The sequence below is a fragment of the Neltuma alba genome, unplaced genomic scaffold (assembly GCF_004799145.2).
Source record: "Neltuma alba isolate B1F8T4 unplaced genomic scaffold, ASM479914v2 tig00013730_pilon, whole genome shotgun sequence".
NCBI classification, from domain to species: Eukaryota; Viridiplantae; Streptophyta; class Magnoliopsida; order Fabales; family Fabaceae; genus Neltuma; species Neltuma alba.
The window spans coordinates 203478-220000 of NW_021637878.1; the positions used below are offsets into that span (position 1 = coordinate 203478).

The 16523-nt window shown below is 33.7% G+C and overlaps 3 protein-coding genes across 4 annotated transcripts; 2 read left to right on the forward strand and 1 right to left on the reverse strand.

The window, feature by feature from the left end:
- The first annotated feature begins 7220 nt into the window (after positions 1–7220).
- On the forward strand, positions 7221–8851 carry LOC114738966 (isoliquiritigenin 2'-O-methyltransferase-like). The gene is made up of 4 exons (XM_028927030.1): positions 7221–7677; positions 7779–8092; positions 8205–8269; positions 8358–8851. Exons 1-4 carry the CDS (start codon positions 7280–7282, stop codon positions 8655–8657), a joined length of 1077 nt encoding a protein of 358 aa, XP_028782863.1. The 5' UTR covers positions 7221–7279; the 3' UTR covers positions 8658–8851.
- A 2858-nt stretch (positions 8852–11709) lies between these two features.
- On the forward strand, positions 11710–14190 carry LOC114738964 (isoliquiritigenin 2'-O-methyltransferase). Its single transcript, XM_028927028.1, has 4 exons — positions 11710–12205; positions 13109–13422; positions 13562–13626; positions 13711–14190. The coding sequence occupies exons 1-4, from the start codon at positions 11784–11786 to the stop codon at positions 14005–14007; spliced, it is 1098 nt and encodes a 365-aa protein (XP_028782861.1). The 5' UTR covers positions 11710–11783; the 3' UTR covers positions 14008–14190.
- A 122-nt stretch (positions 14191–14312) lies between these two features.
- LOC114738967 (uncharacterized) lies at positions 14313–15242 on the reverse strand. 2 transcript variants are annotated; one of them, XM_028927031.1, is made up of 2 exons: positions 14808–15242; positions 14313–14656 (listed from the first exon to the last, which is right to left on the reverse strand). In XM_028927031.1, the coding sequence occupies exons 1-2, from the start codon at positions 15060–15062 to the stop codon at positions 14480–14482; spliced, it is 432 nt and encodes a 143-aa protein (XP_028782864.1). In that variant the 5' UTR covers positions 15063–15242; the 3' UTR covers positions 14313–14479. The 2 variants fall into 2 exon arrangements, with proteins under 2 accessions (XP_028782864.1, XP_028782865.1); XM_028927032.1 differs by having other exon boundaries at positions 14313–14661.
- Between the last annotated feature and the right edge of the window lie 1281 nt (positions 15243–16523).

The following is a 16523-nucleotide window of genomic DNA, read 5'->3' on the forward strand; positions in this document are numbered from 1 at the left end:
TCTTTTATTTTTATCCCCTCCCAGCAGCTAATCAAGTACTCACAAATAGTGGTCTGGTCGTCTCTGCATCAATATTGTAAGATCCACCTGAAGTATTAATTAAATCAAACTTAAATATTAAATTATTCTTGAAAAAAAAAATGCTTTCAAGGTTTACTTAAACACGCAAGGTAGCTTCTGCATGAAAGCTAAATTCATTGAGTATGAATTAATTAAAGGATAATTACAATCAAATCCCAATAAAAAAAAATAATTACTAAAAAAATCTTAATAACAATCTAAGTAGTTTGTAATGATAAGTTTTAAAATAAAAAATATCAATTTTTGAAACCTATTTTGTTTTGTTTTTTTTGAAATTTTATTGTAATTCTCCCATTGATTAATTATGTGTAAAGTTGATTTGATGTGCTTAAGTCGAGAGTCATAAACAATGACATGATTTGACATGTTTGTTAATTGATGGCGTAATCTTTTTAATTTCTACCTCTATACCCTGTTTATAATACTCCTCTAATCTTTATAATACTAAACCTAATTAATTAATTTGAGTAGATTAAGAATATTATTTAAATTTATCAATATAATATACTCTTTGTAAAATATCTTAAGTATCTTTCTTAATTATCTCTCTCTATTTTCTATTTGATTATTATTGAAGGAATATCAATAGGGTTAATTTGAAGAAAAAATTGATAAATATATAAAATATATCTTATATATAAGACTAATATCAACTCTAAAATTAGATCCTTTATAAGGTACTATATTATTTATTACAATTGTTTTTCCTTATTATAAAAAAAGCATTAAATTCAGAGAGAAGGAGAAGTAAAATATGATGCATCTAGACCGCGAATGCACGTATCATCCCCTTGATGAAGAAGTAAAACTTGTGACCATTTCTTAAGGATCCATTTGAATAACAAAAACAACAATAATATATTATTATTTATCATTAATATAAGAAGATTAAAAAAATTATTAAATTACTTTAAAGTATTTATATTTATTATTATTTTAACCAATTTGTCTTACTTATAAATTAATATACTATCTAATAATACATAGAAGTATTTTAGAGAGATAATATAACATATGTTATAATTAAACAATTCAATAGCTTTCTTATTATTTTTAAATTAATTAATTAGATTTTATATTAAGAATTAGAAGTAATGTATAGATGGAGGGATAATTGGCAAGTGGCGTCTTGGGGGGGTCAGGTGCAAGAACACATAATTAATGAAATACTCTTGGGGGTTAAATCAAAGTTGTGGCTGCTTAAAAGTACCAAAAGGACAGAGAGATTCCTTCTTTTTCAATTTTAATTTTTTAATTCCCAAAGAAAAATTCAACATGTTTATCGGGAGTATAACATTTTAAAAACAAAAGTTTGGCCAAATAAAAAACATTTTAAAAAACAAAAGAAACGGAGAAAACGGGGGTTAGGAGGGTTTCACGTGGGTGGACCGTAGATGCACCCCGCAACCGGTCTTCGTCTTTTGAATAGACGTTACATTATTAATATTAAGTAATACCCTCGATCACTAATGTAACTCATCTAAAGATAATTTGTCCAATTAGTATGAGAATAAAAAAATAACCATTGTGATAGATAAAGGATATTTGGATACTTTATATTTATAAATAAAATAAAATGACAAATTAAATGTAGAAAAGGAAATAAAACAATAGGAGCAAAATATACATGTCCCATGATGCCATTACCATGTCAACTCATTGTTATGAGCCGTTCCCAAGATTATAGCAAATCATATTTTTACCAGTAATTGCTTATTTTTCTAACTTCATACACACACAAACCCCTAGACTCTAAATGCGAATACGGGATAACTAATACTACCTCCGGTCCTAATTATAAGAGCCAGTTGACTAATTTGAGAAGATTAAGGAAGTAAGTTGAGTTAGTTATTTGTCCTAAATAAGTGTTGTTTTTCCTAAAATATCCTTACTAATAAGTGTATTGACTAGAAGTATCATTGTTAGAAGAGTTATTTTGGAAAAAAAAATGTATAAATATGAGAGACAAAGTGGATTGGGGTCTTATATTTAGGACCAAAATAAAAGTCAAATAGGATGTTATATTAAAGACCGGAGGTAGTATGTATGAAGACATTAGATAAATTACTTAAATTATTTATTTATTTTATAATAATTGTCGGCTTGTTTTACTAAAATGCCCATTTTAACTGTTATTCTCATTGAGAGAACCCTCATTTAATATAGGCAATCGATATTTACAAATTCATAGTACAAAGTTTTTTTTTTTTGGCCAAAAGAATACAAAGTGCATTGAGATTTTGCATTTAATATTATTAAAACAAACCTCTCAATTAACTTATATATTTAAAACAGGAGAGAGTATTATCTTTTATTCTTATTGTGACGATATTTTTTCATATATCATAAATAATATACTGTTTAAGCCTAAAATAACTAGTTTCTTTTGCTAGTAAATGTTATTTGCTTTGATTTTTTTTTCCTAATTATGCAATCTATAAGTCATAACTAGTTAAACAGCCCTCTCTTGTTAATTAATTTAATTGACAATATTATTTTTAAAATTTTAAACACATACACATATAAGTTGCCAAATAATTTTTTGTAGTAATAAAGAGGAAAGGGAGCGCAGCGTGTGATAAGAAAAAGTGAAAAACTGATACAAAGATGATGATAAATGTTTTTTTTTTAACCTTGCACTATAAAGTTGACTTTGAATATGTGATTGAAGTAACATTAGCTGTTAATATTTAAACATACCCACTAGTTACGCAAATTACTAGTATTCTAATTCTAATTGGAGTGACATTATTCTCCCTAACATACATTTTCAACAGTCTCAACGCTGATGCTGGCCAAACGAAAAAAATAATCCTCAAAGTACACTTACAGGTTGTGCAAATTTATTATTATTATTTTTGGCATAACTCACGCTCATTATTATACTTTTTATCAAGAGTTTAAATTCATAATCTCATATTTAAAAAATTTTAAGAGAGTTACAAGCCTCGCACAAATATATTATCACTATCCTATTAATTAGTATGCAACTTGTTAATTTCCCGGAGGAAAAAAGATGCTTGCTGAACTGCCCCGTTGGGGTGGCTTCCATGCCCCATGTTAACGAGACAGCGATGCGTGCCATTTCAAATTATTGAGTTCATAAAATAATTTAATTAAAGAGCTTTTTTTTTTTTTAACCAACAAAGAGCTAATTAGTAATTAGAATACGTGAGTCCTTGTTCTTGCTGAAATGATAGAGAGCACTTAAATAAAAACCGCAAGAAAAGAATAAAATAAAAATTTAGCATGAGAAACCTTTTATATCATATTACCTTCGATCTTTAATACAAGAGCTAGTTAACTAATTTAAGTAAATTAAAAAATTAGTTAAACGTTATTTTTTAAAATATTATTGTCAATCATGTGTATTAACTAAAATTGTCATTTCATAAAACCTTTACTGTGTGCAATTACTATAATTATTATCTTAAAAAAATAGATAAATATGAGAGATAAAGTGAACTAATGTCTTATATTTAGAATTAAATTGAATGTCAAACTAGCTCTTATATTACAGACTGAAGATAGTATTATTATTTGTTTTCTTAGGTGAAAATTAGTAATTAGTAAATTTACTTTATATATTAGGAGGATTTGAACCCTCAACCTTTTTTTATAGATCATCTTACCCCTTCAAGTCCAACTAGGTTCAGGTGCCTTTAAAAAATTAGTAGATTTTATTTTCTTTATCCACAATATATTTCCGAGATAAATTATTCTCCGAGATAAATGCATAAATTTATCTTATTCTTCTTCTTCTTTTTTAAAGAATTATAGTCGTCTCCCTCCTCCTTTTTCTTGTTCTTTTTTTTGTTTTTTAAATCCTGCTGAACTCGCCTCCCTTCAAATCACACGGCGGCTTAAAATTATTGGGCCAAAATATTCTTTTGTCTATTATGTATATAAAGCGACAAGTAAATGCATATTTGACCTGTATAGAAAAATCAATCTTCTTTGTCATGTCAGATAACTACCGAGAGATCGATGAGGTGCCGATTCTCAATTTATTTGTTTATAAAATTATTCTTTAATTTGATCCCGTACGGATAACATACATTTCGTTTCGATGTCATCGCCTCTCCCTGAATTCAGCCTTTGAATTTAGTTTCTTATAGATAAATATTTTTAATTCGAGTTTTCATTTAACAAAATATTTATTAATATAACGTCTATTTATTTCACTATAAATGAAACAAACATTATCTTGGCTAATAGAATAATACCAATTATAATTGATGGATAAAGTTCTATCTTATTCTTAATATAAGATCTAGATTGATATTTAATTTGGTCTTAATTATAAAATTTCAATCTACTTTATATCTCATATTTATTCACTTTTTCTAAAATAGTTCTTGCAATGATTACGCATGTTAAAAGTTTCATCACATAATAATTACATGATTAGCAATGATATTTTAGGGAAGATATATAATACATATTTGTTACAAATAGCCAAAACTTTTTTAATCTACTCAAAATAGGTAATTAACTCTTATATTAAGAACCAAAGATAATATATAGTTAATTTTACGCCAAAAAATTATTACCATAGATTGATCGAAAGACATCATCAAGATTGATAATCGAGCTACCGATATATTATCTTGATCAATCGTTCAAACCAGAAGACGAACATACATCAATTTTATGGTGCAATACTCACATTCTTCTTGCAAAAACATGTATGGATGGAAAGGGTTGATTGAAATGACTTATAAGTAACTTTTTTATCGTGATTTGTAGAATAAAAAATAAAATGTAAGAAAAGTTTTGTCTCGATTTAAATAAAATATATTCATAAGTACTTATGATCATGATTCCAAACAGGCCCTATTGTATAGCGTGCTAATATCAACGGACAGAAAAGCTTTTTCTTACCCTGAAACAGAAGAAAATAAAAACTCGTTGCTCAATATTTTTATATTACATTTGGAAACTTCCTCCGCAACTTAACAACAAGTTCTGACTTCTTCTTTTTTTCCCCCTTTGATGACTAGGAAGGCAAGCTGTGAGAGAGGAAAAAGAAAAACTAAACAGGGGTCAGATCCCTGTGCAAAAATCCTAAGCAAAAGTCAGGTGGATCCTGGAGATAGTTGATGAACAAGTTTTGACTTTGGACATTTGAGAAATAAAATTGTCAGACTTTAACCTTGAAGAGCAATTATAAAGAAATACTACCTTCGGTCCTAATTATAAGATATCGTTTGTAGACTATAAAAATAAAGTCTTATAATTAGATCCAAAGGTAGTAGTATTTTTGCTTTATGTGATTAAGCGATATTCTGTTCTTCCTTCTAAGTTAAAGCGATTTTGTCTGTAGGAAAATGTCAACAACAACAAAATAATCAAAGTAGTGTTCAACGCTGATGGTATGCTCTTGTTCATACGAAGCATCATTACGCTAATATACGTTATTGTGAACAAAAGTCCAAAACTCCAAATGAAAAATTCATCCCACACTACAACAAAATGTGTTATTTACCTCCCTCATTTATGTCTGTTTTCAAAAACAGAAGAGACTTCATGTCTGTTTTAAACAAAACAGACGTGAATTCATGTCTGTTTATATCAACCAGACGTGAATACTACAACTTTTCTCGTCTGTTCAAAACAGAAGTAAAAAAGGGGTACTTTTTATGTCCCTTCTTTTCATGTCCACTGCAAAACAAAAGTAAAAAGTCTTCATTGTAGAAGTGTCAAAAGACTAATTCATTTGAAAGTCCACATTCCATAAAATACTCAACGAAAACATCATTAATATTATGAGCTTAAGTTTAAAAGAAGAAACCATTTTAAGATATTAGTCCATGAGGTGAAAGAAAAAACTCTTGTTATAACATTAAGTGAGAGACTCCACTCATATCAATATCTAATCAGTACTGAATAATAAAAGGAAAAAAAAAAAAAAAAGAGTTGTGCATTTTACTCCCTCAAGTCCAGCCAACGCTCAAGATTTTACAGGATCACTAAAGACGACGGTTTTCTTGTCATCACCATGCATATTCTAACAAGGTAGGTCCTGTTCAACCAAATTCATTTCCTTTCTTCATCGATCCGTCGCTTTAACAATGTCATCGAAGGTAAGGCAAAATTGGAAATTAGCTGTCAAGAGTCCCAGGTTCAATATTATAATCCCTCTCTGTACTCCATTTAATCCAGGCTCTATTTGAAAGAAAATAAGAAGCAATCAAAATGCATTGAAAATATATAAAAACCAAACAACAAACAGAAATATTATTTCATATAAGAGCTTGACTTGACCGCTGCGTTATTACAATTTTTCTGGCCGGCTGGTGCACCCGCGCTTAATTATAGAAATAATATCAATTAATATTGCATTCTGTTTTTTTTTTTGGTGGCCTGTACATAAATGTTATATTACTGTTCCTTCATATTTCCCAGTATTTAATGCTTCCTTTGCGGTTCTGTAATCTATACAATCCCAGTCAATTAGAATAGCTACGCACCCGCCTGTTATGCACCAAAAAATAAACCAGCCAAACTTGAAATAATAGTCCCAGTCAACGCAGGCAGAGGAATATGTTTGACTCGTTCATAATCATGATCCGACTATTATTTGACAACTAATATTCTTATGTACCAATTACTCTCGCTCCACGCCTTGTACAAAAATTATACATTTCTCATGACCCACATTTGTACATTCTCCTTTTTTTTTTTTTGCCCCCCGGGAGGGGGCGGGGGGACAAAGTCTCCTTTTATGTGCTCGCTTGCCTTAGATCAGAAAGTGATCACCTCCATTGCAAGTAGTAATTGATTAATGCCCCAAGATTATTGAAATAAAAAGCGTTAATTTATTCCGAGCCAGTACGACTTTTAATTTCTATATAAAAATATATCTCACAGGGTTTGAACTTTGAACGCCTTGAACGATCCAGTTACACTATAAAATATATAAAGCGTCAATTAGAAAGTGACTTCTATAGCAAGTAGTAATTAATTAATGCTCCAACATCAATTGAAATAAAAAAGGTTAATCCGAGCCAATACGATTTATATAAAAACGTACTCATATCTCGCAAGGTTTGAATGTACGGCTCATTACACTATAAATAACGCCCGCAAGTGCAAGACCAAATCAGGCTGTGTGAAGCTTTAGGCTACAGAACTGCTCTCATATTTATAACCGTCCATATATAGCTAGAGAAGAAGCCAGCAAGCTAAGCTAAGTATGAGCCCCACCATGGAGAATAATCATGAATATGATGTTTCTCTTGATGCTATGATGCTGGCAAGTGCCATGATTTACCCCGCTGTGTTAAATGCTGCCATTGAGCTCAACCTGTTTAAGATCATTGGAGAGGGAAGCCCTAAGGGCATGTCGCCCTCTGAAGTTGCTTCAAAGCTTCCAAATCCACATGCGGACACGGCTCGCCGACTCGACCGATTGCTGTGTTTGCTGGCAAGTCATTCTGTTTTGACTTGTTCTTCCAAGAAGCTTGATGATGGCACCACAGAGAGGCTTTATGCTCTTTCTCCTACCGGTAAATACCTTGTCCCCGATGAAGATGGAGTCTCTTATGCCTCAGTCTCACTATTAAGCTACCATCCAGCTTATATCAAAGTTCGGTAAGTTCTTCATGTGTTGATCCGTATATAGGGGCTTTAACTATATATTCTTATTTTAACATTTTTGCTGGTATATGCTGTGAATATAACAATAATGGCAGGGAAAACATCAAGCAAGTGATACTGGACGAGGAAGAGGACCTGTTCAAGAAAGTTCATGGGATGTCGATGTTTGAGTACATGAAAAAAGATGCGACCTTCGAAACTCTTTTTCACAAGGCAATGGCCGATCTTTCATTCATGCACATGAAGCAGATCCTTGAGAAATACCAAGGATTCGAAGGAATATCAACTCTGGTTGATGTTGCTGGTGGCATCGGCCAAAGCCTCAAAATGATCGTCTCGAAGTACCCTTCAATTCAGGGCATTAACTTCGATTTGCCACATGTTGTTCAGCATGCTCCATCCTACCCAGGTAAATATCGTTGATGTTTAAATCGTATCCTTTCCAAAACCCATCGGGTAATACAATATTTCCTTCAATTCTGAGCTAACATTTATGATTTTCCTCGGATTATATATTAAAGGAGTCAAACATGTTGGAGGAAGTATGTTCGAAGGTGTCCCGGAAGGTGATGGGATAATGATCAAGGTCAGTAGGTTCAACTCATAACTGATACTGATAAATCCAAAGTTTTGATAATGATAATGCCGTGCTTATATTATTTTTTTTCTTGCAGGCTACAACTCACAACTGGGCAGATGAAAAATGCATACAAGTTCTGAAGAATTGTCACAAGTCCCTCAAGAAAGGTGGGAAGCTTATTATTATTGACCTAATAATGCCGGAAGCACCAAATGCAACCGACGGAGATAAATATGTTGCGATTCTGGACAACGTCATGTTTCTGCAAGCTGGTGGGAAGGAAAGAACCGAGAAAGAATTGGAAGCACTGGGCAAAGCTGCTGGCTTTTCCAGCTATCGTGTTGCCGCTCGTGTTTTCTCATCTGCCCTGGGAGTCATCGAGTTTTACAAATAAACCAAATACAAAGCGAAGTTTTATGAAGGGAGCTATATGACTTCTGAATGGGCGTGAGTGCGTGTGTGATGCATACATTTCTTCATAGTGTTGAATATTGTTCTGATGTAAGGTGCGCAAGAAACAACTTATTAGAACTGTTGTTATCAATTAATATATTCATGAGTTATGAATAATAAGACGTAATTTTTAAATGTTGCTCAGTGCATGAATCTTGCATATCTAAATATATATATATATATATATATGAGGTTTTGCATTTTAATTAGTTGTTCAAAGAAAAGTACTTGTACGTTAATATATTAAGAAGCTTTCATAGTCATCGACTCATTTCATCGTTTACAACATCAAGCCATATATGGACTGACCACTACAGAATGAAGATGACATGATCTTGTGAGTAATTTATAAATAGATGAATAATGTAAACCTTTTTAATTGGAAAAATGAACTGTTTTAATTCAGCATTTTAGATGGGGAGAAGGCTTTTTTCAGGGAGTACGATTAAAAGTTTCAAGGGCTAAATAATAAAACAGTCTAGTACATTAATAAAGGAGCTAATTAATCACCATTAACAGTTGATTCACCTGTTCCTCTCAAGTGAAATTTTATGTTTTGAACCTAGTAAGTGAAGAAAAATATTACTGGCAAAAGTTTCCATCCATATTGTTCAACCTAACGTGCTTGATAAATGGCAAGATGAATAAATACAATTCTTTTTCAAATTAAAGTTTAAGTAGAAGAAGCTTGGTCACTGGAGGGATAATGTGTATGAATCCTGTGAAAAATTTAATGTGTGTATATGATTGCAATCCACTTGCAATTCGATATGTGAGCTTTTAGTTATGAACATGGGATTAAAGAATGGAGCGCGGCCAGAGGATCCTCTCTGTTTCATTGTTGAATCAGACAAACTATAAGACCAATGATTAATTATGAGATGGCTGACGAAATTAATTAATTATGGCATGGGGTTAATATTTTCATGGTTCCACCGGCCACCAATTCAAAATCTATAAGCTGTGACCAAATCTTCCTCCCTTCCTTCCTTGGGATGAAGAGATGAAAACTCCCCCCCCCCAAAATAAACACACATACTGTTCTATTGGAGGCACTATCAAATAGTAATTGTAAGCGATTAACTCCTTTGGTAGAGCCAAGACCAACCCCTGTTGGTTGGTAAGATATGAAAACTGTAACAAAGGCATTGCTGAAAATGGGAATGTGATCTGATCATGACGATTGACGGACATGACATGCCTGAAGAAAGAGTCGTTCTCCCAAATCCATCCAAAATGTATGAGTCCAGTAGATGAAGTCCAAAGAGCGAGGGCCCAAGAGGCCCACACGCCACCCATAACCCAAAACAATCTGCGAATTCAATGCGAATCCAAGGTTGACTGAAACCCCCCCTCGAATGTTAGCAGTCATTGGTCTCTGTGGATCATTTTCTTACATTTGATCAAAAACCATGATGTCACATGTGACGATATCACCGTCCACCGTTTCAAATTCCACCTTTGACAAATTTTGCACACAAAATTGACTAACCTACAGAACACATCCACACACACACATATGCTCCCAAAATAAGCCACGCACATAAATTCAACATCTCTTAAAATAAAACTAATTTAATGCTATGAATTGTTTGGATTGATAAGGATTGAAAGACGGGTGAATTGCTATAAAATTCTAAATAAGAAACTTAATTATTAAAAAATTATAACGATAACATAGGATAATAAATGACAATTACTCATTTGTTATTAAAATTTGTTGATAATTATTTTTGTGTTTAGGATCTTATTATAATTCTTTAAAAAAAAAAAAACTACACTAGCTATGATATTTTATCTAAACTTCACTTTGACGTGACGAACCATCATACTGACCGAGCATCTTCCTGAGCAGCCCCCATTATGTTATGTTATCATATTATTATTTTAAGATAGCCAAAGACTAGGCTTCGCAAGTGAGTCTTTTGCGTCATGATTGGGATTAATTAACATTCACACATTAACAAATATATATATACTCCTCCTGTCCTTAATATAAAACCCATTTAACTAATGTGATTAGATTAATAAAGTTAGGTAAGTTAGTTAATTATAAGAAACGTGACACGTTTTTTCTAAAATACCATAATCATATTTCTTAATACCTCATTTTCCTCTTCTACTTGATTATAGTTGACGGAGTATCCAAAGAGATAATTTAGAGAAAACTAATAAATATAAGAAATGAGTTTTATATTTAGGACTAAAACCAACTCAATAATTGGGTCCTATATTAAGAACAAGAGGAGTATATATCTTTGCCCATTGACTGTAAAACATTGGCACTGCTAATAACTAAACACGTTATTATGTCACTAATCTGTCATGTTTATGTTTCCAGATTTTTTTTTGGGTAAATTTTTTCATAGAATTCTAAAACCGTATAATACAAAGAATGAAAGTGCATGTAATATATATAATTAGTATTATATATAATTCTTTCCTCACAACTTTTTTTTAATTTTATATCTACAAGAACCTGAATGATAAATTTCACCACAAAGTTGGACTCCGAACTTGTGGTAATTTTTTCAGTTAGATTTCTTTTTTGAAAAATGTTACAAATCGAAAGGATAGAGAAAGGGAATATTATAAGAAAATTTTTGGAAAAAAAATCACGTCTGCGCAACGTGCTGTGTGCTCATTGGACACACACACACTGAAATCAAGTATGTCAAGTGGGAGAGAGTATGGGAATAAAATAATTAAGGAAATTAGCAGCGCCAAAGACTGATCATGGTAATGCCAACGGAAGTAGATATGGCACCACTCGCACCTAACCTCCTCCTTTATTATTAGTATTCTTTTCAGACTGGGTCGATCAGAATAGTAAAATCCCGATATCGCAATCGAGAGTGCTGACCAATACAATAAAAAAATAACAACTTTGTGAGGACCATTTCAAACACAATACAATATTTGGCCTGCAATATAACTGGCTCATCATTTGAAAAATGGCACTCCCATTTGACTATTTATATGGCCATTCACCAAGTGTTCCCTCACCAAGCCATATCATATTTGCTGTGCTTGCAACAAAAGGAAAGCAGGCACTGATCAATCAAGCATGAGTTCCACAGAGGACCCCAGCCTTCCCACCAAGGAAGAAGACGATGAAGCCTGCCTCTATGCCATGCTCTTATCGAGCTTCCAGGTTTTCCCTGGGATTCTTAACGCCGCCATAGAGCTGAACGTGTTTGAGAAGATGTCAGAGAAAGCTGGAGGAGCTTCTGGGGGTTACTTGTCAGTTTCAGAGATTGCCTCTGAACTTCCCACTCAGCACTCTGAGCTACATGACAGGCTCGATCGAATGCTGCGAGTGCTGGCGTCTTTCAAGGTTCTGGATTGGACCACTCGCACCAACCAACATGGCCAGGTCGAGAGGCTTTATAGGCTGTCTCTTGCTGGCACTTATTTTCTCCAGTCTAAAACTGAGAGCCTCGCTTCTTTCTCCAACCTCCAGTGCCATCCAGCCACTACTAAAGTTTGGTATGTTTCACTTCTTATGCTCTCTGTTGTGTGTTTGACAGTTACTTTTAATGCCGCCTGACCAGTCTACTTGAATTAACTAGTCTCCTTTTCTTAATCTAATTTATAGATTAGGGCATCTGACCTCAGCCCAGCCCATATGCTCCCCGGCCAAACTTTTCAAAAGGGCCATTCCTAAATAACAGAACCATGTCGTCCAACAAATATATTACTATTTACGTTTCTAAATATAAAAATTAGTTGACTAATTTGAATAAATTAAGAAAACAAGTTAAGCTAATTATTTATAATAAATAGGTATTGTCTTTTCTAAAATATCCTTATTGATTAAGTTTATTGGCTAGAACTACTATAATTAGAAGAACTATTTTGGAAAAAATATATATAAATATAAGAGATAAAGTTTATTAGAGTCTTATATTTAGGATTAAAATAAAAGTTAAAAAAAGTCTTATATTAAGAACAGGAAGTAGTATTATTTGTTCTCCAGAAAAGCAGGTCAATGCCCATCTCTTTTAACTTACCCAGTGAGTGCTATGCCTATCAAGTATATGACGAGGGAGATCCAATGGGTGCGAGTGTCTATTTTCACCAGCCCTCTTATTTCTCCATATTTTTTTGGCCAGGAAAACAGGGTCAATGCCCATATCTTTTAACTGAGTACCATGCATATCAAGTATATGAAGAGAGTGTATACCAAAAAAAAAAAAAAAAGGTATATGAAGAGAGTGTTCCAATGGGTGCGAGCGTCTATTTTCACCAACAGTCTTATTTCTCCATCTTTCTCAGATTTTTACAGTACTTGACGTACTTGTCATTCTAGAGTGTACAAATATTGATCTATCTGAATTCTGAAATATACTCACTTCGTGGCTAAAACTATATGGATGCATCACTCTGAAGGCTGAACATAAAGGAAGCAATTCTGGATGGAGGAGTGGACCTGTTCAACAAAGTACATGGCATAACAATGTGGAAGTACATGGAGAAGGCGACCGAGCTGAATCGCACATTCAACAAGGCAATGGCAGGCCTGTCAGCAATTCAGATGAGGAAGTACTTGGAAGTGTATGAGGGCTTTGAAGGAGTTTCAACCTTGGTTGATGTTGGAGGAGGCACTGGTCAAAGCCTCCAAATGATAATCTCCAAGCACCCTCACATCAAGGGCATTAATTTTGATCTGCCCCAAGTCATTCAACATGCCCCGCCCCACCCAGGTACATCACCAAGGGCGTTATTACTTCACATATTGACTTGTTCTTTCTATTCAACATGATTCCCTATCAGCATTAAATTTTAACTTAATTCAAAGGTACTGATGGTCTGCATTGTTTGTATGTGTCTGATGCTGTGAAGGAATCGAGCATGTTGGAGGAGACATGTATGTTAGTGTTCCCAAGGGTGATGCTATTATGGTCAAGGTAGGATGATCCTCAATTGTTTGACATTTACTGAGAATATATATTATTGGACTGTTAAATCACACGATTCTTTGACTTGTGCAGGCTACGTGTCACAATTGGTCAGATGAAAAATGTGTGGCACTGTTGAAGAACTGTCACAAAGCCCTTCCTGAAAATGGGAAGGTGATCATTTTGGACATGATATTGCCTGAGGAACCAGTGTCAAGTGTTGCTTCTAAGTATGTGTCTATTGTAGACAACTCAATGTTTATTCAAGCTGGTGGTAGAGAAAGAACTGAGCAACAATTCGAGAAGCTCTGCAAAAACTCTGGATTCTCCAGCTTCCGTGTTGCTGCTCGTGCCCTCTCCGTTTATGGCGTCATCGAGTTTTACAAATGAATCCCAACTATACCATTGTTCTCGAGCAAGCTTGTACTTTCCAGTTTACAATAAATACCAAAATTTCAATCCTAGATCATTAAAACAAGAATAAGTGAGATTGCAGGTGGAAGGTTATGCTTCCCAAATTGGTCTGATTATGTTTATTTTTCAGAGATATGTAAGAGTTGGGAAGCTTTATTATGATTGTGATTCTACTACTCTGTTTTTGTTCTCTGCTTAAATCTTACCATTGGGTTTTTGTCATACCAATTATATTGGCCAACAGTGGCAGAGGGTGCATAAAGAGCTGGTAAGAATGGAGATTTCGGTAAAATTCATAAGTATGGTTCTCATTTCTCATCAAATATACATTGAAATGGCGGGGACAAAATGGGGGATTAATAAAAATAAAAAGAAGAAAACAAAACTACTTGTTAGCTAGATGCCAGATACCAGTAGGATGATTGCAAAGTAATGAATTACAGAATGATCAGCAAACTTTACTTGCAGAGGTGGTGGGTTTCCTATGAGGAGTGGTGAGAGAGAAGAGTTTCTTCAACAGCTTGAGAAGAACCAAAGTGCCAGGCTTACAGCTGTTTGATGCAATCACTGAACCATTGCTCTTCACCATTGTTAATGCTCCTGATCCACATCTCACTTCCACCATCTGCTCTGCAACACACCAATCATTACCCAACTGAACTCTAAACAACCCCACAACAAAATCTTAATCATTTAATCCTAATTTTGCAGATTAAGAAACCACCATGGGTTAGGTATGAAGCTAAACAGAAAGAAAAAAAAAAAAGAAACATCACCTCTGTGGAAGAAGATGAAGCAGAGGCTGCAGAAGTTGAACACAAATCCTCATTGAAGTTCTCCCACAATAAGTCCATTGTATCCTCATCTTTGTCATGATCTTCATCACCGATCACTTTTGCTTCTGATTCGTTTGCCTTTATGGCGTCTTCATGAGTAGCAGGAGATGGAATATTCCAGAGAGGAGGTGAATCAATGGTGAGAGGGCAAGTGTCGCTCATTCTGGGGAAGGTGAAGTCCTCTGAAACATCCATGGCTTCACCTATCACAAGTGTGGGTTAGGTTCGACCCTGGCGGAGGACCACTGGTTCTGATGGTTTGTCTTAGAGGAAAGGTTTTGGTTCAACAGCTTCTAACAAGTTCAACTTTCTTGGTCAATAGGAATGACAAGTTTTGGTTTATATTCCCTTGACCACCCTCTTTATACTCTTAGGCAGGCAGGCCAATTAGGCCTAAATTAACAACATTAGGAGGAATTCCCTCTCATGACTTGGACTTGACGGAATTTGAAAAATTACCATAATTACTGCTGAATTTTAAGAAACTTATCACCAAAGTTTTTAATAACTTTATATTAATTAGTCTGCAAAATTTGATCAAAGATCTTGTGACGGTAAGAAAGAAAGGGACGTGAACTGTGGAGGCCTCTTTCCATGTGTGTTTCTCTTTCTGCAAGATTTTATTCTGGACAGAAATAGCTCTGTATAATATAATTTAGTAATAGTCAGTTATTTTGGTTAATTAATTATGAAAAAGATATAAAATCGATTTTATGTTAATTTATTTCTCTCCGCCACTTCAATAGCAGTGGCAACAAAACAAATTAAAATATCATTCGTCTTTTGGGCATGGAAAATGATAAATAGCACAACAGGCATAATAATTTTTTTTTTTAACAAAAACAGGGGTTAATCATACACCTTCACCCGTATTTGGTAAATAAATTGAAACATTAACATAAGATGCAGTAAAGTGGCTTGTTTGTTGGTTCACGGATTAAGCACAAGCGACATTCATGTGAAACACACACGGAAGTCAGAGATAATAGATGAATCATGCACAGTGAATTGGGATTATAATTATAATTATTATAAAAAAAAATACACACAGAGAAATCTTTTTCCTGTTTCTTGAAAATTAAGTGTTAGAAATAGATTGCCTGTCTTGGTTATGCAATGGAAATTAAAAGGAGGAGGGAATATAGACCTTTGAGGGAAGCCAAGGGGTTGCCCATTATTAATATATAATTAAAATTAATAATAATAATGAATGGCCGAATAATTAGGAGGGAGTCATTTAAAGGGTAATTAGTTGGCACACAAACGAAAGTGATATTTGCGCCACTCAATCCATTCATCTTAACTCCTCTGGCTCCACATTTGTCCGCCTTCACACGTAATCCGCATAAATGTCCACATATTTAACTTTTAAAAATCTCTTAAATCATAATTATCGTTATAATTATTTTAATTAAAAAACCCAGTTTATTATGAATCATCTAAACTACATAAATCACATATTTGTGCTGATCAAACGATATATCACAATTTACTAATGCCCAGCAGGTCTCACACCATATGGGGACATATGGTTTGCATGCGTGGCCCTGATGAAACTAATTGATCCAAGGAGGTTTTCTGTTTGGGCCGTGAATGAAAATAGCGAGCTTGAACTAATTAAAAAGATAATTGAGTGAATTACAAAGATTGGTTGCG

What these genes read in the sequence shown, in the direction of transcription:
- LOC114738964 (XM_028927028.1), top strand. Translation starts at nt 11,784, where the DNA reads ATGAGTTCCACAGAGGACCCCAGCCTTCCCACCAAGGAAGAAGACGAT. An exon ending in CCAGCCACTACTAAAGTTTG is followed by an intron (nt 12,206 to 13,108) that starts GTATGTTTCACT and finishes ATCACTCTGAAG; the next exon opens with GCTGAACATAAAGGAAGCAA. An exon ending in GTGATGCTATTATGGTCAAG is followed by an intron (nt 13,627 to 13,710) that starts GTAGGATGATCC and finishes TGACTTGTGCAG; the next exon opens with GCTACGTGTCACAATTGGTC.
- LOC114738967 (XM_028927031.1), bottom strand. Translation starts at nt 15,062, where the DNA reads ATGGATGTTTCAGAGGACTTCACCTTCCCCAGAATGAGCGACACTTGC. An exon ending in CTTCATCTTCTTCCACAGAG is followed by an intron (nt 14,657 to 14,807) that starts GTGATGTTTCTT and finishes GTTGCAGAGCAG; the next exon opens with ATGGTGGAAGTGAGATGTGG.
- LOC114738966 (XM_028927030.1), top strand. Translation starts at nt 7,280, where the DNA reads ATGAGCCCCACCATGGAGAATAATCATGAATATGATGTTTCTCTTGAT. An exon ending in GCATGCTCCATCCTACCCAG is followed by an intron (nt 8,093 to 8,204) that starts GTAAATATCGTT and finishes TATATATTAAAG; the next exon opens with GAGTCAAACATGTTGGAGGA. An exon ending in GTGATGGGATAATGATCAAG is followed by an intron (nt 8,270 to 8,357) that starts GTCAGTAGGTTC and finishes TTTTTCTTGCAG; the next exon opens with GCTACAACTCACAACTGGGC.